Raw genomic sequence first — 22550 nt, 5'->3', positions numbered from 1 at the left:
GAACAGTGTGTTAACTTTGCAGTATTCTTTCAGTGTCATGTTGAAAATATCCATCCATGCATTTTCTATAAATATTTTGGTGCTAAACATGCAGAAATGTTTAGTCTGTTGAAGATAGGATGTTACTGTAAGCAGGCGATTAAAAAATGCATTAAAAACTAGTCCGGTGCAGCTTATCCTTGCCAATTTTTTTTCTCTCTTTTTTCAGCCTATACACCGCTGTGGTATATAGCCCAAAAATACTGTAATTTTTCACAACTATTTTTGTGCCCAGTGCGGCCCGGAAACACCATCCGAGTACGCTATATAGAACTGCGATAGAAGATGTGGTACGACATGGATTGGATGTGCGCTCCACAATATGGAAAGGATTTGACGGCAGTTGAAAGTCTCCTAAAACATTCAACGCATACCAGGAGACCACTGCGCGACTCAAGGTTCGACCTCATGTCCAAGTGGAAATTCATTGTTTTCATTGTTGCCTTTTCTGCCAACCACTGCAGTTGACTTACTCCAGACATTTTCAATGTGCGGGACAGAAGAGAAGAATGTATGGGGAATTTCCCGGGTGGTGTGTTTATGCTTAAAAAAGCAAAAGTCTTTTAACTTACGGGAGGTCCGGGTAGGCCCGCCTGTCCAGGCGGACCAGGGGCACCCAGGGGAACGTCCCCATAGAGAGGACACACCGCGGCACACGTCCTCTTGATGGAGTTGGCAAAGGTGGACATCTGCTCCAGCACCACTTTCTTACAAACCTCGATCACGTGTTGAGCCGGCAGCGTCGGACCCTGTGTAACGAATCATTAGCACATCCATCACTGGATGTCGCCCAGCTTCGGAACATGGTGGATGAATATTCCGCAAGGGGCATGCTGAAGTGATGGCAACGTTTCAGAGGAAATCCCAGGAAGAACCGAGGCCAATAAGATTTCCCTCGACTCATTGCGGATTTATGGACACGGTGACTGATGAGACCTCATGCCTAGATGAGAGTCTCGATTAATGTGAAAAGTTTGACAAATTGTTTTTGACCTCAATAATTTTACCATTCTAACCGCGCAAAGAAGTGATGATGATCGAGCGGTGAGCAGATCTTGCCGATTACAAAGAGTGCAATAATGTAACCCATATCTATCTTCAAAAAGGTAAAAAAAAAAAAAAAAAAAAACATTCACTTACCGGGGGTCCTGGGGGCCCCCGAAAGCCATCGGGTCCCCCTTCACCACGAACTCCTTTGATTCCCACGGGACCTGAGCGTCCATTCGGGCCTGCTGGGCCGCGCTTGCCCCGTCCTCCTTGAGGACCAGGCTGTCCTCGGTCTCCAACCTACAGAGCGCATTGACGTACAGAGCAGGGATGAACTCTAATGCGGGAATCCATGTCAAGTGATAGGCAACTAAGTTTACTCACCCTTCCTTTAGGTCCCTTGACACCTTTTTGTGCCTTTCAAAGCCAAAAAAACGTGTTGTGAGAACAGACGTGATAAGAGTGGAAAAAACAAAATAAGACTGAGTATTTACTGGTTCGCCTTTGACTCCTTGAATTCCCGGGATTCCTGTGTCACCCTGTACAAGGAAGTGAAGAAAAATATTTTGTGCCGTGAAAAAGAATTGTGCTAAGAATACTTTATTTTTGGGACTAAAAGGCACACCTAAAATCTTTCCAATTTTTCTCAAAAATCAAGATCAGGTGCACCTTAGGTGCAAAAGGTTTCATTTTGTCATCTTTCATTCAAATACCTTCCTATTTACTTTCCTTTATGGTCTGAAAAATACCATACTTTATATCCATCTGCAAATAACTATGTTGTTGCAAAGATCTTTATTGGGTTGGATCTAGAATTGAAGTAGAATGAAGTTAGACTTATTTGCTTCTCTCAATGTGCAGTAGTGCTTTTTATAACCCCGAGCATCTTACAATCCATAGTGCCCTATGGTCCGAAAAAAAACACAATTTTCTTGCTTGCATTTGTGAGACAGCATTCTCAATATATTAGTGTGTAATATTTTGGAATTGATTGTTACTGTTGTCTTTAATGGCTGTTGTCCATATAATCTTTTTAACTGTCCATCAGTGGTCGAATCTTCATTCATTCAGAACTTGCCGACAGTCACCAGCAGTGCATTAAATTGCTCACGTTAAGAAACGCACAATTTAAGAGGTGCACCAGCATGACCCAAAAATACAGCATTACAGACTGAACCTGTCAGAGATGTATTGAAATAAAAATATATTTTTTTTACCTCTCTAATTTAGTGCACATCAATGTTAAAGTTTTAACAGAGCAATTTTTCATCTTTCCACCAACCTGTATAAGATCATATTAGAATCTATGTAATGTGGCTTATGAGTCCCTCTTTTCAAATAAAATATCTACTTTGTTTATTTCAACATTCATAATTCAGTGCTCTTTTATATTTTCTATAGTATGTTGATGACAATACCTTGCTTCCTTGTTTCCCAGCAACTCCCACATGTCCCTGTGAGGACATGAAGTCATTTAATGAGATTTACAAAACAAACAAATATTTAGAGTTGAAAGATATAGTTTTAAACTTACATTAGGACCTGGTGGGCCAATAAATCCCGGTCTTCCTGGTTTCCCTGCGGAGCCTTTGTAACCTCTTGGACCCTCGGGAATAAAACATTTATTTTAAACTATCGAAGGGGCTGCTTCATTCTGTGTCAATCAATTCCCTTGAAAGTAACAAATAACAAGATGATTTTCTGTTGTGGGTACAACTTACAGTTCGACCTTGAGGACCCATTTCTCCCGCTACTCCATGACTTCCTTTCTCCCCCTATGAAAGAAACACACGACATATGAAACAAATGTTACGCAGTACTGTATATTGGCAATTCTCGACAACATCAGTTTTACCTTTGAGCCAACTTGTCCAAATTTTCCACGATGGCCTTGTGGTCCTTGATAGGCCTGGGGGGGAAAAAAAACATCTATTTCAAGGGATCTTCAAGGCATTGTACTGTCTGTAATGCATTTGACTTGATGACATCACGTGAAAACATGATTATAGCATTTCCACCTTTAAAAAATGCACCATATTTTTCAGTGAACTACCATTTGCACCAGTCATTCTTCATGAGATGTATGTAGACATAAGAAGTCACGTGTTTAAATTGTTAGTATAATACTTTTTTATGTTAAATGTTTGTTATTCCTATTCATTAAGGAGACGCATACAGTACCTCTATTCCAGGATCTCCATCTCGACCCGGTATCCCAGGATCCCCAATAATTCCCTAAGGAAACATTATTATGATGAATTACTATAAAACAGATGATTTGTGGTGAATTTGTTAGGTTGCTGTCACCTTTTGCCCAATGGTGCCATCTTTCCCACGACGCCCCGAGACTCCCTAATTCAGGCAGCAAATGTATTGCAAGTGTATTCAGGCTTAAAACTTACTTTCATAAAAATTGGACAATTATTGTGTGGTATACATACAGGCTGCCCCTTCTGTCCTGGAGTCCCACTCTCTCCTGGATCTCCTACAATACCCTGTCAAACATTTAACATCAAAGATAAATTCAGGTACAAATCACGGGTTACTCTTGTTATTTTTGTTTTTTTGTTTTTGTTTTGTTTTGGGGTTTTTTTTTTATGGGGGGGGGGGGCTGCTTGGCCATTTAGTTCCCATTCAATGGGTGTCGTTTCTTAGTGAGTCTGTGGCGAATCTGAGCAAATCTGACAATTTTCAGTCAGTCAATGCTGACGAAAGGTCCTTCAATCCATCAGTATTGACCAAGCAAAACTGTAAGTCTTTGTCACAATTTCATGAAGAAAATGAAACCAACTGTATAGGCCACTGTGGGAGATGAATGGAAGGAAAGCATCTTTCAATGAGGCTGGTTCACATCATTTCTCTTGGCAAGAACGGCTGTGTGCATGTTGTCTCGACAAATTAATTTCGGCCACTAAATTAGAATACAGCAGACTGCTGTGTTTGGATTAAGTTTTTATTGATATATCATTGATATTTGTCTTCTAAGCACCACAGGTAATCTTTCAAAGAGTACAATTATCAATTGATAGCTACTACTTGGCATGGACCATTATAACTAACCAAACACTAAGTTAACTTAGCAACTTGTACAGTATGGTAGCTACTGTATGTGTCAAAGATGTCCACCAGATGTCCCAATTTAACTGTGAGCATGTTATTTCGGCAAATTATTTTCTGGGGCTGTTTTAGGCTTTTACCTCAGCCACGTCCCATTTTATATTTATTCATTTTTAGTCTAGTCGCTAAGTCAGATATTTGGGCTGTCTGCATGTCAATGACACAGTTGTCGTAGCAACTAAACCATTGAATAGCAACTAAACCATTGAATAAAGAATTTAACAGAATATCGTGAGACCGGCACGACAGCAATTCTGGAGGTGCAGTTCCAATGTGGAGCTGCGAGATGTGCCAAGCAAAAGAAAGTGAGAAAACAACTCAAAATAGTGTTAAATGTGGTGTAGGAGGGGTGTAACAGTTAGTAGGCGTGACACTTGTTGGCGGGTTGCATCTGTCAGACATGTGGCGCCACTGGCGTGATATGTCAATCATTTTGTGCCTGGGGGGGGTACAGTCACATTTTAGTGGGGACCCCTCTGCCTCCACCAGTGTTCACTACAATAACCAGAAATGACTGTCGACCAAGATTGCATTTAGCATTAGCCAAAGAAATAACACAATCACCAGTTAATGGATTAACCGACGATTTAATTTGTTATAGTTGTTATTTTGTTTATTGTGTATTCGATTTCAAAGAAATTGAAGTGTCCTAGTTTGAATTTGAAAAGTCTGGTCACCCTATTTTTGCAGCATAACCTTAAACTTAAGTAGGTAGCCTCTTATGGATGAGGAACACACCTGCTCTCCTCGCGGCCCAGGATTCCCATCTGGACCGGTGCTCCCTTTCTCACCCTACAAATATATCAAAACAACCATGAAAACAGATCAATATATCTTTAAAATTGTGATGAATGAATATAAAGCAATGCCATACCTTTACTCCTTCAAACCCAGCAATCCCTTCATATCCTCTTTCACCTTTCGTACCCTTCAAGGGACAAAAAAAAACAAAACATGCATTTGATACTATAGTATGGGGTCCCAAAACATAAGGTCACCAGCAGAAATGGCAAGTTATAGAGGAGGTTGGTTGGTTATTATTGGTTCACTAAATGTTGGTACTTTTTCTTTCATATTCCTAGTGATTATTCTTTAATCTACAGCACGTGTGAATTATGTAACAAAATGTTCAGCAAAGAATCATATTTGTAATTTGGTTCTTGAACTGAAAAAGAAGTTTTACACGTATGACTGTGAATAAGATGGCAGATAAACTCACAACATCTCCCGGCCTCCCAGTCATTCCGATGTCTCCCGAAGGTCCACGAACACCCTACAACGACAGTCAAAATGTTATCGTAAGAAGAAGAAGTAAATGGATGGATGAATTAATATTATCCAATGTCAGTCATTCTTTCAAATGCTTGAATTCACCTTGAATCCTGCTGCCCCTTTGAGTCCCTTCAGGCCTTTTATACCTCGCTCCCCCTGATAAGAGAACATGTTAGGATCAACTGTGACATTGTATTAGTAAAGATTGTCTGAAATATAATTGCTTTACCACAGGGCCCCAGAGTCCTCTCATTCCTTTCTCGCCTTTGCTTCCCATCTCGCCCTGAGGATGATACGCGTGAACTATCATTAACCACCCGGAAGAATCAAACGGAAGCGTAACTTGATAGGAGTGCAAAGACAGAACTTACCTTAGGGCCTGGCTCACCCACGTTGCCATAGTCTCCTGTGTTTCCTCTGATGCCCTGCAAAACAAGTTGGCAGTGGATAATAATTAAATCCATTAAAACTAACTGGAAGAAGGAGAAAGATGGAAGGCTTCCTATTGCACAACCTTTATGGGTATGGGAAAAAGACCAGTAATCTTTTAATGAAAATAAAAACACATGGTGAGATCATAGAAAATCCGTATCGGCTGAAAATGCCTCGAAAATACCTGGGAACTTTGTTATTGCTTATGCATGTCCACTCAAAGGCCGAGAAAAGATCAAAAGAATCATTTGTGTGCAGCTCTGTCCAGAGGCATTAATTGTATGTACAGTATTATGTACTTCCTTTCTTTATTTTGGATCTCTGCATGAATGAATACATAGTAGGTGGCTGGGAGATATAAAACGTAACCAAACCTGGCTACATGGGATATCTTCAGAGAATCAATTCAGCCTTTCATTTTTCCATCCCCCCTTTTTTTTGTTGTTGTTTTTGCATGCACTAATAAAGAAACTACACAGCTGGTTATTATAGCATTATTTAATCAACCAATCTGCTTATGGTAAGACTTTACGTTAGCGTGCGGCTTACGTACTGGTGAGGTGTGTTAGCTCGGCCACGTGTAGCACACACAAGACGGAGAATAATACTAATAATATAATAGAATAATAAAATAATAGAATAAAAAAAAATTTAAAAAAAATAGAATAATAATAAGTCTATTCTTCTAAGAATGGAAGCATTGCTGAGCAAGCAATGTAAATTCTCAACAAATTAGATATGAAGCTCCGATCCAGCGGCAGAGTAAACCATTGTATAAATTTACATTTTATCCATTGTCACATTAATGGAAAACGTACACGAGAATATTCCACTGCACTCTCTATACACACAAACACCAATCATAAATGCTACCAAATGGAGCAGTCTTGTTTAGACAGACGCTAACCACCTCAAATGCAGAAGGAAAAGAGTTGCTCCGGATTAAAAAACAAAAGCAGAATGTTGTTGTCTGTTTATTTGAACAGCTTGTTATTTGATCAACGGTTAACCTCATAGATGGTATGGCGAAAGGCAAGACTGAGAAGCTCGCTGCATTTCCACACCAGCAAAGTTCATGCCAACCAAACAAAAAAAAAAAAAGACCACCCAAAGTAGTACATAAATCTGTGCCAGGAAAGCCCCTCCTCAAGATGCAAGCAGGAGAAGAGATAAACATGTTGGGCCTCTGTGGTTTAGGGCATTACAAAAGACAGATGTTTACTCTCAAATGACCTCCAGCTGAAGAATCAAGATGACAGAATGTGGCATGAAAGGCTCACAAATCTTGTTCAGTAGGCCTGCATACTGTAAGTTTGTCCAGGCAGTGTAGGGAATTTCCTTAAGTATGTGTTCAACAACTACAGTCAGGCGTGCAATTTTCCTATGAATGTCCCCTTTATAATCATCCAAGTTAAGTCAAAAAACAATTGTACCTATCTCTTCTTTTACTTTTATCGAAATACAATTTTACATTTTAGCAGAATCATAATTGTCTCCAAATGCAGTTCTTCCAACAAAAACATTTCTTAGTGCTACTCCAATTTTACAGTGACTGTTCAGCATCAACGGGTCAGGAATTCAAATGTGTGCAGTTCCCCGCGAGCAACAGTAAGCGCAACGTGCCAAACTTCACACTCCACTACAGCAGACATGGTGTCATTATGGATTCTAGGGGGTCTTGGACAACTGCCTTCCATGTCTGGGCTTGATGTGTTCTCTTGAGATTTTACAAGGGAATTGAGCCAGACCATAAGAACCATTGACTGAATCGTTTGTCAGCAGTGAATATTTTTATCGGCATCATTTGACTCCACAAACACAGTCAACATTCTGTTAAAACACTGCGCTGTGCATTAATGCATCAGGCAATCAACGTAATATTCATATCCATCCAAAACATTTTAAAACGTGGCAGTATAGATCTCAACGGATGAATCGACGGTATTGGTCAAGGTGAGAAGAGATCAGAGCCAAACGGCGAAGCTCTCCATGTCGAGCCACGTTCCAAACCTTACCGATGGTCACGGGCTTCGGCTCGCGATCAAACGGATACGATTGCTGATGCGAGCGGTTGAAATGAGCTTCCTAAATGTGGAAGCATTACAATCCAGAGCATCCATAATTAGACTATTGCGACTCAGACTCTGTAAAAGGGAAGCGTATTAACCTATTGGTATTTGCACACTTTTTGGACTTTTATTATCCAAAGATGAGGAAAAAAAACACATGTATGGATAGGTATGATGTCAATGAGCGTTTTGAGTAGTGATATTTAAGAAAGATTACCGGTACTTTACTGGTTAACAGATGGATGGCAGAGTATTGCATTTTTTGAGGCAGAAATAATGTGGCATATCCGTAGGATTCTTGCACACAAACTCAATCATTGCCGACTAATTTTTGACAGCTGTCAGTGACAGAAATGAGTCAACTTCTTCATCACCAGTCCGGAGAAAAGGAATCTTTGATGTATGTAACCGTCAATGGTCGTGAATGAGTTTATGAAGAAGATTTAGCTCTGAACTTTTCATACTGGTCCATATTACATACTTGAGTTTGCTACATTTAGTCCAGTTTTGTTCATAAATAAATCCTGTGCCACCTGTCAGATTGTTATTGTATATATCAGAAAAAAAGGAGAAATTCATCATCACTTCTACGCATGTCTGGTTTTATCTTTACTTCCACTCAAATCTAAGACGGGGCAGACGAGTGTTTTATATATGAAAGGAGCTGAGGCATTTACTGTCCCATAGCGCTTCTGGTTTCAGGTTTGTTTCCGCCCGACTGCAATTTCCACAGTTCCGATATCATCTCTCGGCTGATTTTTCTCGTGATGTACAGCCGCGAGTCAATTGAACTCTTTTCTGCGCAGAAAAAAAAACAGATCAGTATTCATTTACCCAGTTTCCTTGTCTTCCTCGATCACCGTCCTTTCCGGGAAGACCTCTGTGGCCCTGCACAAGGAATAATAAAAAGTCGGCATGCTTTAACTCAACTGGAGTCATGATTCATGCATAACGTCACCTGGGGCCCCGGACGTCCCTGGATGCCTGGCTGTCCATGCATGCATTTGCAAGATGCTCTACCGGCTGTCAGACCGATTTCTGCATAGCCTCCACACTGCAGCGCCAAGAGAATTCCGATTCAAATGAGACTTTCCAAGAAGGGTGATAGCAAGAGCTGCGGAATGGTTGCGGACTCACCACTTTGGAGAGCTCGCAGCACCCTTCCGAATGGGCCTTCTCTGGGTCGCACGACACATCCATCTGCTGGAGGTCCACCTGTCGTGAGTCAGAATATGTAAACTTTCATTGTAAAGCCAGAGAGCTAGTTATTTTTCAAAGGATGTTCATGCTGCGCACATACTGAGAAAGAGCGATCTCTCGCAGCCCGCTTGACAATGGAGGTGTACCCTTGCCGTATGACTGGCATTGGCTCATCAATGGACTCCACGCTGACCTCCTCGCAATCTACCAGTAGCTTCACCTGGCTGCCCTTCACACTCAGCGCCAACTTGTGCCACTCGCCATCAAACAGCTTCCCCACACCATGGAAGGTTCTCAGCATCTGGCTACCACTGGGGCTGAGGTAGAAGAAGTCCAGCGAGAGGCTATCGCCCTGGAAACGCAGGCCCACTTGCTCTTGACCGTCTGGGGCGCTGACCTGCCACAGGTTCCACGATTTCTTAACCGTGTCCTTTTTCAACTTAAAGGTGGCAATGACAGAGTAGTCGGAGGGAAGACCATCTGGATACACGTCTCTGTGGTGGAAGAATCAATCAGAGGATAATTGAACTGTGCCTCTTGCTCAACTTTGTTAGCTGAAGTTATCCAACTTTGATAAATCACATCTGTGTGAGGCTTTGTGTGTATAAGAGCTTCTCACACTCATCACATTTTGTTTCTCTTATGTGGCCAGTAAATTGACACAGAAGTCGTAAAAGCAAAGCTTCTTAAGTCCCACGTAGTTAACTCCCTGCGGTTACAGCAATCTTGTTGACAGTAATTCCTTAGCAAGCCTATATTCTTCCATAGTAAACATCCTATCTGTAGGTTAGAAAGATGAACCAAAATAGATGGAAGAAATTCTATCTGTCCTGGTGTAAGTGGTGGACTAAGATTCTTGGAATATTGGAGGAGATGAAGGATGACACTGTCGAGTCCTGCATAAGAAAAGAAAAAAATCAACATAAAGGAGGCTATAATATAGCCTCCAAAGCGGCACCCCTTAGTATGAACACTGCTATAGCTCCATCCCATCTCCTGCAGGGAACCTTTGGGTCGCCTCGAGGTCCGATATTCCTGCAAGCTGTCCAAGATTTGTCAATAGTTGATGTCCATTAGGTGTGGGAAACCCCGACTGTCTCACGATTCGATTTGATTCGGGTTTTTGGGTCTACGATTCAGATTTGAATTTCAATTCAAAATGAATTGCTTGGCAATAGGTTCCGCTTCAATCTATAGATGTGTAAAGAATAATCATTATCTCGACCTCTTTGCGAGATGTTATCAATATTACTTTTATTTATGTTTATTATGTTTGGAACTATAAAGAAAGTGCCTTTTTTCCCACAGAAACAGCATGTGGACCACGCCTGCTATCAATTTTGATTTCAATTTTGATTCAGAAAGCGCACATTGTTTAGATTTTTGCAGTTAATTACCGTTTAATGCATCGCTGGAACTTTTTTCTTTGATTTGTTGTTTTTTTTTTTTTCTTTAGCATCCTCAGTGACTGAATATGACTTTTTAACGGCAGCTTGTTGATGTTAGTCGAGGCATGATGTGACGGCAATAAAACTGAGTCAAGCTAGCTGGTAGCAAGCACTGCTGAAAAAGGCCAACTTCAAAATAATAGCATGCTGTTGCGTTGAAGTCTATACATTATATACTGCACTCTACTCATGTGACAGCATGGTACATAAGAACACTTTGCATTGCAGGCTCGCTTCCATTCAAAATAGTACTGTACCTTCATAATCAAGTGTACCTCATGGTCTTTTGCAGATGGATTGCAGGGTTAACGCGGTAAGCCACCACATCCGGGTCAGAGCCTTCCACTCGTTTCACTCCTCTCGACTCGGACACACGGAACTTCTCCAAGAGATCAAAACCTCACAACACACACTCACAGTTTATCACACAGGGTCCAAGTGAAGATTTGCCTCAACAATGGAGGGCACATGGAAGCTAATTATCTTCATCAGATAGAAACACATTTGCCCTTTGTCAAATATATACCGTATATTACACCTTCCACACATGTATATATATATATAAATATACACAGTGCCGCTATTTGACCTTATGACTGTGAGAAAAAAGATGCAATCGCTTTTGCTAGAAGACAAAAGTAAATAAAGAGACAAATACTGACATCTTTCGGGCAATATTGGGTAGGGCAGTGTTGCGCTTAGAAGCGTGAACCGCATGTTGTTTAGTGCTTCTGTTTCATTATTATTATGTTATTATCATTTTAATACATGCAACATAAAACCTTTAGCAGTCAAAGAAAAAAAACTTACTTGGTAACGTTTGGCCTTGTGTGCATCCTAAGATGACAGTTAGTGATGCCAACACCAGCATGGCTTTGTAGGTTGCCATTTTCAGATTTGGAAAAGTCAAGTGACTATAAGTGCCTGAAGAGCGACATTTGGGGAATTTTATTTTTTTTAAATTAAGAGATCGAATAGAACATTCAATGTTTTCCTCCACACAAATTACAGCCACAGATAGTAATACAATATAGAGTTTGATACACATATGCACAAGTCAAAAAAAGGCTGATCAAAAAAGGCTAGTATTAATTATTGTAGAATTCCCGTGCATCATAGTGAAAACTGAAACACAATTTAAATTAACTTGATAAATGGCCCAAGAGGGGTACAAATATTAGAAGTCTCAGAATGATGCAGTGCAATTCCACACACATATAAAGTCCCACCAAAAGAACACCATTGTACACAGTAATCATAGTCTCAATAAAAACTGAACGTTTTCCCCCCCGTGTTATACGTGTAAGAGTAGACTATTGTTTAAATTAGAGCTCATCAAAAAGATGAATTAAGATAAGGCAATTACTCACATATTCCTCAAAGTGAAGATCGCTGGGGCTCTATTCCAGGTGAGGCTGTGTGGTACACTCCCGTCCCGCTCTAAAGTGCCATGGTGGGCCACACTTGAGCACAACAGGAGGACCATTCATTGTGGCAGCTCTGGGGCTCAAACCAGCGCGACCCCTGTGCTCCGCTCCACCTTTGGTACCGACGGGATCCGCCATCTCTCATAGGCCAGTTAGACATCTAGTCACTTGAAGCAAACAGACGCATGCACTCTCACACACCTTGACACTATTGTGGAATCTTTCTAACTGAATCTGATATGAAAGGTTTGTTAGTACGACTCTTAAACGATTTTATGCCTCTTTACAACTTGTAAAATATCATGTTAGTTGTTTTTTTTTTTAATTATCTTTGTTGCCGCTTAAAAGCACTTTATAATAATGATTTTGAAGCGAGTTCACCGGGGCCAGCGTCAGCATCCACACATGCCTGCTGGGAGAAAGATGTAGTATGTCACACCTAAACACAAGATGCTCTGCAAACATTCCACCTGGAGATCACAACTTCGGCCTTCTTAGCCGCAAAGCAGGTCACACACTGAATATGAAAAAAAAAAAAAACCTGAACAAAAATGTCATTATTAAAGCCACTGATTAAACTATAGCAAGGAAATTTAAAAAAAAATGTTGAAGTTCACTTTTAAGCGCATCACTGGATAATAACATTGAATTACTTGTGCCAGAAGAAAAAAAAATCCTACATCCCTTCATTTGCATATCCTGGGTGAGCATAAAATGACTCCAAAAGAACATGAATAAGGACTCGAATCATCAGCCATCTACATCGGTTTCCGGAAGCTTTGTGCAAGCAGGTTTATTACAAAGTAATAATGTTACAGTAACAACTGAGATGAAGCAACGTGCCCACAGAACGTCAACGTGAAGGGTCTCACAGGTGGCTGCAAAGATGACTTTGTGACTGCAAGGTTTCTGCTACTTGATTAGTGTTATGAAAAGGTTTCCGCAGTGCTTACCATGGTTATATTGCATTGCCCTTGAAAGTACATTTGCACTTTAATAAATATTTGCAGTGACACGCACACACGCACATACACACTCACAGTGGCGTGATGCTACTCCAAAGTCCAGGGCACACACATGACAAAAGTACATTCAGTAACTCCTCTCGAGCGCTATTTCCAAGAGACCATCAAACCTTGACAGGTTCAATCAAATTAAATACAATTAAAAAAAAACAACAACATTTTCACCAAAAATAAAATACAATAAAAACAAATACACAAGGCCATTCACACATATTGCCTCTCAAAAGGAATATTTTACAACTAAGCAATACTTTAAATAACACTCAGCACATTTGCAGTCTTAACTTAGGTAATTCCAGTGTTTGTGGCGTCCTTTTTTTATTTTCGAGGCCACCGACTATCGCTTGGATCCCTTGGCAAGTTTGCTCGTGGGGGTGCTTCTCCTCTGCGGCGTGGGGATCTTAGAGGGCTTCCCTCCATGTTGGCGGGCCGAACGGGGCGTCGTCCGTGCGCCGTCTCCGACCGTCTCCGATGCGTCCGAGCACACCGACTGGATGTCTGAGATGTCGAAGTCGGAGGCGTCGCTGCCTCTACGACTGCTGCCTCTGCTACCCGCTTTGCTTCCAGGTCGGCTTGAGGTCCTCCTTGATTCTGCAGGTGCACAAACGCCGAATTAGGGTTTTTAGTCACATGCAATATGAACTTTGATTTCGAGTATAATATCACAACTGACAGGTGTACTCACCCCCTAGCGTCTGCCCCCGAGCTTTGAGCACAGCAGCATTGATTAGCGTTCCCTCATCGCCTGACTGAAATCCCTTTCCTGACAAGTAGCCCGGAAGACGCAACTTGCTACCCTGAACTGGTGTCGTCTGCAAAAAAGCAACAAATATTTATGGTCACTTTTTCCTGGAATTATCATTCACTGCTGACGATCGATATTAATAGAATTAGTTGGAACCTTTGGGGGAAAAAAATAAGTATTAGAGGGGAAACCATGTTGTTAGTGTTTTTTTCTTCAAGCAGAATAAGTTAAAGGAATACTACACTCATTTAGCCATTTCAAGCAGTAACAAAAAAAAGGTACTATTTTGCCGCCAGTACATTTTTTATTTTCTTATTTATTTATTTTTTTATGTAGAACATCCCTTTAAAAACGCTTTTCCAATTGTCGTTGGTGATGTCCAAGAGCGCATTTGATGTTACATCTAGTGTAACATGCACTTTGCTGATTAAAGGGAGACGATGTTTAATGGATTAAATTTGTATACCAGGTGAAAAAAATATTCACCGGCTTTTGGATTGTGATCATTTTGTAATTGCGTATTTTAGATGTACAGCCTGGAAAAGAAGACAAGACAGACTGTTTTAAGTTCCTGTTTTTGGTTATCGCTTGTGGTTGAGGCGCCAGGTCATTTTTGATTACGTCAATGCCCTCTGGGCTCAGGTAGCAAGCAGTCACAACTCACCGCTTTTCTGGCCTTGGTTATGTGACGTTGGTAATCCGTGCCATGAGCACGTGAAGCCTTATTAGCAGCTCGGTGGAGCAGTGGTGAGCACATCCGCCTCACAGTTAAAGGAAAAGAGTTCAAATCCAGCTGGCTCCGGCCTCCCTGTGTAGAGTTTGCATGTTCTCCACGAGCCTGCGTGGGTTCTCTCCGGGCACTCTGGCATCCTCCCGCACTCCAAAAACATGCACGGCAGGTGTATCGGACATGATGAAATTGGCGTGATTGGGTGCGTGAATGGTTGTTCATCTGTGTGTGCCCCCAACTACTGCCTGAAGCCAGCTGGGATAGGTACCAGCAAGCCTGCGACCCTTGTGAGGATAAGCGGCTATAGAAAATGGATGGATGGAATTCCAACTGAAAAAATTAATTCCTTGCATTTCCTGACTAGTTTGAAAAAAAAAGAATCAAATTGGAACATTTATAAACCTAAATATTAAGATACACCTAAAAATGTAATTTTATTTTTTCTTCTTCAACAAGTTTTCTTGATTAAGTTCAGCGGTCCAACATAAACTACAGTACATTCATAGTTCCATCTATCTATCCAGTCCATTTCGGTGATTGCTCACAAGGGGTTGTGGGCGTGCCCCTCAATTTAGAGCAATATAGTGTGTCCATTACATCTACGATGTATGTTTTGGGAGTGTTGGAGGTAAGTGATGTACTTGGAGAAAACCCACAAAGGCACGGGAGAACATGCAAACTCCGCACAGGAAGCCAGAGCTGGAATCGAACAGTCGCAAGTAATACACTGTGAGGCGGAGGTGTTAATCACTACGACTACACCTACAGTGCCACCCAAATGAGACAAAAAAATAAAATAAAAAAACTCTGAAATTACTCCCCCCCCCCCCCCCCACAAAAAAGTCTTTATAAGTTCTTTTTATGTATCACATACCATTAAGTATAAAAAAAGGTTAAACGAGTTGAAGTTCACTTTCAAGCAAATGTCTAAAACTTAAAGTTCTCAAGGTAGTGTGCCAAATGGATACGGTGGCCATGAATGGGTTTAACCCTTTAAGTGCCAAAGAAGCCAAAATACACCAGCACGATTGACAGAGCCTTTACCTTGAACCATTATCAAGGTACAACCATTTTAAATAGTATAGTAAAAAAATGTTGGAAAAAAAAACCTCTGGCACCTAAAGTGTTACTAATAACACGTTTTCCTGCTGAAACTGGCTAAAGTAGCTTAGTATTGTTTAACAGAAATACAGTCATGCACAGGTGAACTTGTATGAATCACAGAGCTGTATTGGTAGCAACAAAGCCGTTGGTTGTTCAAGACCCAATTCATCACCCAACTGGAATCTGTTTTTGTTTTTGTTTTTTTCATTTCTCCATCTCAATATCGAGATCATTCACTGTGGATAACGGAAACCTAAGTAGCAGATTCCAAATGGGTTAAGTGGGGACGCTCTGCGCGTCATGTACGTGACAATACCTCTGCGGATGAACCCGGACTCCCAAGGGAGTCGGATGATTTAATCGGAGTGGAGGATTTGCTGTTTGTAAGCCATGGCTTATCATAATTGCGGCTTATGTGTTGGCACGTCTGGGGAACAATGGCAAATCAACAACATGAAGAAACACAAAATGACAAATCAAATACTACAAGCCACGTAAAACGGAATGGAATAATGCACAAAACAATGGCATCAACTACAAATGATGATAATAATGCAGAACGAATACGATTGGAAAGAAATAAGGTGGACGATTCGGCCTCCCGACTACGGTGCTTGTACGCCACACACCTTGGGAGTGCTGTTCACCGGCGGGTTGGACGGGATGACGCAGCTTTGGCTCGACATGGACCGGTTGGGTGACGCCGCCCTCGAAGAAGGACGAGAGCGTCGGCCTCTGTAGCGGAAGCTGGCCATCACCTGGGTGGTGCCCTCGGGGACCATGAACTTCTCTCGGAGCTCCATGTTGGTTCTGCCCTTTGCTAAAACAGAGACGGACGGGCACTTCAAGTGAGCACATTTGCTCTGTTTGTTTGAAAGTGATGAAGGTGATGATGATGATGAATGTCCCACATGACATACATTTAATGATGGCAGAAAACAAATGGAAAACAACAAGACCAAATGTCATGCGCATGTTGCACATGTCTGCTGTGACTTTTTAACACAATAAGAAGCATCTGCATTTTACGCAACCCATTGACATAGAGCCACAGAGCACTTCATTAGGTACACCAGCACAATCTAGTCACATTCCGTGCTATATGTGTCAATCATACCTTATTAAACTTATTATATACATGTTGCCTCTAAGAATGCAGTTACACACTAAAACATTGTCTTTTTTAAGTCGTTCAGTTATATATTTATTCTTTGAGCTACATTTTGAATTTTTAGATGACGTGGCTCGTTGTTGAGCCATGAGTCCGACACTCTTTGATCTGAGCTACTTTGTGGATGAGGTGCTCCAGCGCAGCCTAGCAGTCTCTCTCTCTCTCTCTCTCTCTCTCTCTAACAAGTTCACTGCTGGCCCGTGTATAAGGTTTAATAATTTAAGATGTAAGTAAATGGGTACTGTAGTAATATTTGTCTTAAATAATATGTATAGCATGAAGACTTTTCACATTTAAAAAAATTCAAATAAATGTTTTGTTTTGTTTTTTAATGTGAAAAGTGGGGGCATTACTTTGTGGATTATCAACTATCAGGGATTCACTGTATATTACAACCTTGAATTACTTTTTGATCACACTATCCATAGTTTGTTTTGATTTTATGTTTTTGTAAAAACACTTTAGATTGGCCAATAATTTCTGAAACTGATGCACAGAGCCATACACGGCAACAGAACAATGTTAGCATTCATTTGTGAAAAAATACGAAATTGAAATATGAATTCTACCAAAACAATTCAGCCTGATTCCAGCAATAGATTTACAGGTTACAGCCATCTCACCAAGAACTTTGAATCTTACATAAAAAACAAATCGTCATTTTTTTCAATATATAGGATTTGGACTTGAAAATATGCACATTCATAAAAATTGAGTATTAATTTCTTTGCACAAAAGAAATCCATCTGAATTTGTGGTGGTGTACCTTATAATATGGCTAGTGAATATATGTACAAATGTGTGCGAAATGTTCTCACAAACATTGTCTTTTATTATGAAAACAAACTTGGGTGTGAGTTGCATGCAGTGGCACCCACACCTTGTCAAACCAAGTCGGTAAAGAGTGTGTCGATTTCACAGGATTTCTGTTTTTACATAATGAAAAAAAAATAACCCTCGACACGTTTCCCATTTCCTTTTTGTTTGATGGAAGGAAAACGTGAAAGCTGCAAAAGAAGCTCGGCCGAGGACCGGCTGCTTGCATGCCCAAGAAGAGAAATAGACGTTCCAGCAGGTGACGTGACCGCACAAAACAACCACATGCATTAACACCAAAGTGAGTGAGCGCAAAGTTTCACACTCCATACAAAAACCCCGCACACACCCATGGGCCCAACACAAGTAGCACACACTGGGATGTGCGGACAGACATACCACTGGTGGGTTCATGGAGCAGGGAGAGAAAGTGTGAGATTTGCCAACCTATAGGAGACTGAGTAATCGACGAGTTTGATTCTGAGCGCAACATTTTGCTCCCGTGGTGATGAACTAGAAGAAATGATGAAGGTTGTTGAGCAGGAGGACAGAAACAAGAAAAGATCATAAGGCCTTTGCACACTCAGGATGTATACAAGTACATTGGATTACGGATGTTCAAATGTGCTTTACAGACCGATACCAGTATTCACTCTTTGCATACTCGCTTATACCTCGGGTATTTATGAAATGCAATGTTTAAATAAACACAACGGCACAGAATTGCTGACAAAATCTTTTTTTTTTTTTTTTTATACAGAGGTCAGACTGCGGCTGTATAGCGCCAACTTCTGATGAGAACTTGAAGCAGGGGTTTCAGGGTAACTTCAATCAGCTCACAGGCACTCCCACAAAACACGTGATTGGCTCTCGGCGCGACCATCCACCAATAGTAGCTATAGCTCCCAAGCGGCAGTAGTTTATAACTCCTCCTCTCATTGGTCAGTGGTCGCACTGGGAGCCTATCACATGTCTTGCGGGAGACCCCGTTAGCTGAGCTGATTGACGGATTAGCTATGCAGATTCCCCGATGAAACTCACACACGTTTTTAGGGAGATATAAAGGAAGAGCAGCGCAGCAAAAGAGCAGCAGCAGAGCGTTGTAAATCTCTTAGCTAGATTTCTAGGTAAGTGCTAGCTCGCTAAGTGTAAACTCTGGTTTTTATCATGTTTGGTCAGCAACAGGCTTCACTTTAATTCGACTTCCGGGCGCCACTAATACAAGGCTCTCCGTGATCCCAACTACATACAGCCAAGGGATGGAAACGGGATAACAGTACAGTCACTGTATAAGGTTTATTAATTTAAGACTGAAGTAAATGTGTACTGCAGTTTGGCAGACGGGCGCGGCTGGATTGGAGAACAAAGTGCCGGTCTTTTTGATAGGCACTGAACGAGTAATCAACCAGTGAGGGAACTCAAAATGGAAAATGGATCAAAATGGATGCCCTTGTTGGGGCACGGACGAAGATTTGCTTATTTTTTTCTCCTCCCTGAGACTTGTGTTTCTTTTCCTCTTTTAGGTTCTCAGAGGGCCCTATATGTCAAATTAAGTCAAAATTTTGCCTTGTTCTATTGCAGGTGTAATAACAATGAAGATCTATATATCTACTTATAATTCCAAAGCAAGAAACAGGTCCAAAGCATGACGCTGCCCCAACTACCATGCTTCAGGGTACAGTACTTTTGGTGAAAGAAAATGTGGTGTTTAACATTGCTCCAAACATACCATTTGTAAATTGTGCTTTCAAACTCACCTCGACAGGGGTCGTTTTTCACTAGGAACTCGTCCAGCGCCATCCAGCCTCCGCCCACTCGCACCATCACAGTGCTGCGCAGGATGCGCACTAGGCGAAGCTGCTGAGAGTCCCCAAACTACAGCGAGAGGATGAGGTGCGGGGAGAAATTTAAATGGGAACAAGGAGCATTTGAACACAGCACTTTTTAACCTGAGCAACACTGGAAACCAGATGTGACAGACAAATAATTTGGGTGTGAATTAAAATCCAAATACATGCAAAACTTTGGAATCAGATAGTAATGATTTGAATGAGATCTTGTTTCCTTTATGTGTTGCAAAGATTTTACATACATATAATATTTTCATTCTCCAAAACAAACAGCTCAAGGTCAGTCCAACTGCTTTTACTTGCATTAGTGTGCAATTGTCTAGGGTCAGTATGCCACATTATAATGTCCATTTATGGACTGCTTGTCACATTTTAAGATTTCAGTCTATGTTTACTGTCTGACATCACTCTAGCAGGGGTGGGCAACTCCGGCCCTCGAGGGCCGGTGTCCTGCATGTTTTCCAGTTTTTTCTCCCTAACACACCTGATTTAAACCATTAGCTCATCAACAAGCTCTGCTGGAGCTCAAAATTAATCCTGATCATTTGAATCAGGTGTGTTTGAGAGAGAAAAACGGGAAAACATGCAGGACACCGGCCACGTAGGCCTGGAATTGACCACCCCTCCTCTATTGCGCGAGTAGAAAAAGACACCAGATTATACCACAAGGATGCGCTGTTGTGCTATAATTGAACTCTATCTATCCAAACCCTTAGACCAGACTTGGCAGAGCCCGGTGTGTTAATGGTGGACCCAAGGATTAGACGAGGCACTTGGATGTGACCTTGAACGTGTGATTGGCACAAGACAATTACGGCCGCATGCTTTGTGTCCAGATCAGGATTAGACGGACGCACAGACAGCAAACTCTTGCGACTCCAGCACACTGTTGCACGTTCCATTAGTACAATCCAAGATGCGTTGAAAATGATGCAGAACCAAGGCAGCTAAGCGCCAAAGAACACACATGAGGAATGGTTCAAACTATCTCTGATGTCTAAATCCATCACTGTGGGACATTGAACATGAGCAAACACTGATGACCCTGCACCGAGTGCCTGCCACTAGCATAACTTGTCTCGTCACGAACAGATTCTTGCAATATGTATGATTCTCAGAATGATTCAACGCCACTGGTGATTTTAGTGATCGGATACATTAAAGGTGATGGAGATTGAGTAATGAATCTGGAGGAAAAAAGGCACAAGAAACACTTGAAGAATAACCATTTACCAGGATACAGCTTTCCAAAACTGCAACGTGCAGGTGAGGGCTTAGATTTTGATTTTCCCTGTTTGCTATTGTCTCATCGGCGACTACGGAGTCATGTAAGCAGTGAACCAGACCAAACTGTCAAAAGAATTAATTCAATTCATTGTTTGGTGAGACATGAACAGATCACAACGCGACTCCGCTACCCATCTCAATTCCCATCAAAAACCCAACAATGTGACCCATAGCTGCCATGAATTTTACATGTGAACATGCAGTTGTTTTGTTTTTGAAGAAAGGCCAAATGAAATTAAAAAAAAAGAACAAGTTCAAAAAGCATCAGCCAACGTTAAGATAAGACATTCCCATGAAAGTGAAGCGCCAATTGCAAGCACACACACTTTAATTCTCTCAAGTGACCAGCAGATGAATAATCAATTGAAATGTGGGCTGAAATGGTGCTTAGCGCAGTCGCAGTACAGTAACTGCAACTCAAAAGTGGACTATGCTACTTTCTGAGCTGTTTACTTGATAAATACATAAGCGGGCCCAAGTGACAATCGTCGTTTAACCCTCCTGTGATGTTTTCTGTGAAAAGTTGTTATTTTGGTAAGACTTAAACAATGCTAAGTTTAATGGTGTGTTTCATATAATTGCAAAAGAAGGTATAATTTATATGCAAATATATATGCTTGTACGTATGACCCAAGTCAATTTTCTCTGCATAAAAATGATTGTCATCCAGGGGAATAGCAGGGCTAACTAATGACATTGCATTACATTACATTATTTATAATTTAGAGCAAGAATAACTTCTATGGCATCTTTCACTTTTTTTGTAAACCGAATGCAATGACCCCAGCTCCTTTTCCTACTTCTGAGTTCCAGTTTACCACCAGCCAGAGAACTGGCCACAGTGTTAATTGGAAAGCAAACATGGGGCATGAAAAGGCCATTTCCTAAAGGCACATCAGCGCAGAGAAGGAAAACAACAACAATATGTACCTGGTTTCCAAGGTAAAACTGGTGGTGTGAAGAACAATCAGAAAAAAAATCCTTGTTAGAATTACACATTACAATTTGGGTTTACAATTTTACCTTCGGGAATCTCCAATATTCAAAGTCTTTCATACGTTTAGTATGGAAAGTGAGATAAATTGTGCTCACCCTGTATTTGTTGGCACCAATTTGCTCCACTTGGAAACGTTTTGGACATTTGCATTTGGCAACTTGACGTGTCACCTACAAAAGTAAACATATTAGTTCATTCACGTTTGGTTTTACAAAGTGATGTATTTATTTTTTTGCATGGAAGCAAGCAGGCCATCGCCCACAACCAGCAGATGGTGCTGTAGTATATAAAACCAAGTTACTTCATGTTGCTTGAAATCCATCCATCCATCCGTGTTCTCTACTCTAGTATAATTTGACTTACTGGTACCTTCTCATTATCCTTTCAGTGTTCTTTTTGAACACTCATTGCTTGTAATCTTAGCTGTGTTTTTAGCACAACAAGTTGTTTTTTTTCACCACTCAAATTCTAGAAATTAAGAAATGTAATCCTAGGAAATGTTTCGAACAAATAACAAACTAATCGCTATCTTTGTGGACTAACCATTTGATATTTGAAAAAATCTTGGAAGTTGAGAAGGAAAGAATACTTCATATTCGGTATGCAGCCCACATCCTAAAACACCACTGTTAGAATAAATGTAATTAATGAAGTAAAAATGTTGTAACCTCATCTTCAATTTTGTCGGCATCTGTCAGTGGTTTGTAGGCATCCTTGTTAGGATGAAGAGCAGCAACAAACTCGTAGTAGTCGATGTAGCCGTCACCGTCCCGGTCAAATATGTCTGCCACAGCACTCATCTCCAGTCGACTAGTTGGGAATTCTGGGGGTGCA

At 41.1% G+C, this 22550-nt stretch overlaps 2 protein-coding genes across 2 annotated transcripts in view; both read right to left on the bottom strand.

Annotated features, from left to right (window-relative positions):
* LOC148420365 (uncharacterized) overlaps positions 1 to 12129 on the bottom strand; it is a 16181-nt gene extending 4052 nt beyond the window's left edge. Inside the window, exons 1-23 of the mRNA XM_088422008.1 lie at positions 12078 to 12129; positions 10840 to 10963; positions 9217 to 9610; positions 9054 to 9131; positions 8875 to 8970; positions 8751 to 8804; positions 5787 to 5840; positions 5645 to 5698; positions 5518 to 5571; positions 5363 to 5416; positions 5018 to 5071; positions 4882 to 4935; positions 3468 to 3521; positions 3334 to 3378; positions 3208 to 3261; positions 2882 to 2935; positions 2748 to 2801; positions 2561 to 2632; positions 2445 to 2480; positions 1521 to 1565; positions 1411 to 1443; positions 1180 to 1326; positions 612 to 788 (exon numbers count right to left, since the gene is read on the bottom strand). Coding sequence (XP_088278134.1) covers positions 612 to 788; positions 1180 to 1326; positions 1411 to 1443; positions 1521 to 1565; positions 2445 to 2480; positions 2561 to 2632; positions 2748 to 2801; positions 2882 to 2935; positions 3208 to 3261; positions 3334 to 3378; positions 3468 to 3521; positions 4882 to 4935; positions 5018 to 5071; positions 5363 to 5416; positions 5518 to 5571; positions 5645 to 5698; positions 5787 to 5840; positions 8751 to 8804; positions 8875 to 8970; positions 9054 to 9131; positions 9217 to 9610; positions 10840 to 10963; positions 12078 to 12129 — 1893 coding nt within the window. The remainder of the gene's footprint in view (positions 1 to 611; positions 789 to 1179; positions 1327 to 1410; positions 1444 to 1520; positions 1566 to 2444; positions 2481 to 2560; positions 2633 to 2747; positions 2802 to 2881; positions 2936 to 3207; positions 3262 to 3333; positions 3379 to 3467; positions 3522 to 4881; positions 4936 to 5017; positions 5072 to 5362; positions 5417 to 5517; positions 5572 to 5644; positions 5699 to 5786; positions 5841 to 8750; positions 8805 to 8874; positions 8971 to 9053; positions 9132 to 9216; positions 9611 to 10839; positions 10964 to 12077) is intronic.
* Positions 12130 to 12754: 625 nt separating this feature from the next.
* The window catches only part of dst (dystonin), a 121406-nt gene continuing 111610 nt past the window's right edge, over positions 12755 to 22550 (bottom strand). The window contains exons 96-105 of the mRNA XM_088422007.1: positions 22385 to 22539; positions 21812 to 21886; positions 21650 to 21667; positions 20666 to 20782; positions 19340 to 19457; positions 17982 to 18095; positions 16225 to 16415; positions 15912 to 16022; positions 13702 to 13828; positions 12755 to 13607 (exon numbers count right to left, since the gene is read on the bottom strand). Of these exons, the coding sequence (XP_088278133.1) occupies positions 13354 to 13607; positions 13702 to 13828; positions 15912 to 16022; positions 16225 to 16415; positions 17982 to 18095; positions 19340 to 19457; positions 20666 to 20782; positions 21650 to 21667; positions 21812 to 21886; positions 22385 to 22539 (1280 nt within the window). The 3' untranslated portion in view covers positions 12755 to 13353. The remainder of the gene's footprint in view (positions 13608 to 13701; positions 13829 to 15911; positions 16023 to 16224; positions 16416 to 17981; positions 18096 to 19339; positions 19458 to 20665; positions 20783 to 21649; positions 21668 to 21811; positions 21887 to 22384; positions 22540 to 22550) is intronic.

Source organism: Hippichthys cyanospilos, chromosome 8 (assembly GCF_059441005.1).
Source record: "Hippichthys cyanospilos isolate Australia breed blue-spotted pipefish chromosome 8, RoL_Hcya_1.0, whole genome shotgun sequence".
NCBI classification, from domain to species: Eukaryota; Metazoa; Chordata; class Actinopteri; order Syngnathiformes; family Syngnathidae; genus Hippichthys; species Hippichthys cyanospilos.
Note: the sequence above shows the minus strand (reverse complement) of the source record. Positions and strands in the feature narration are given on the sequence as shown.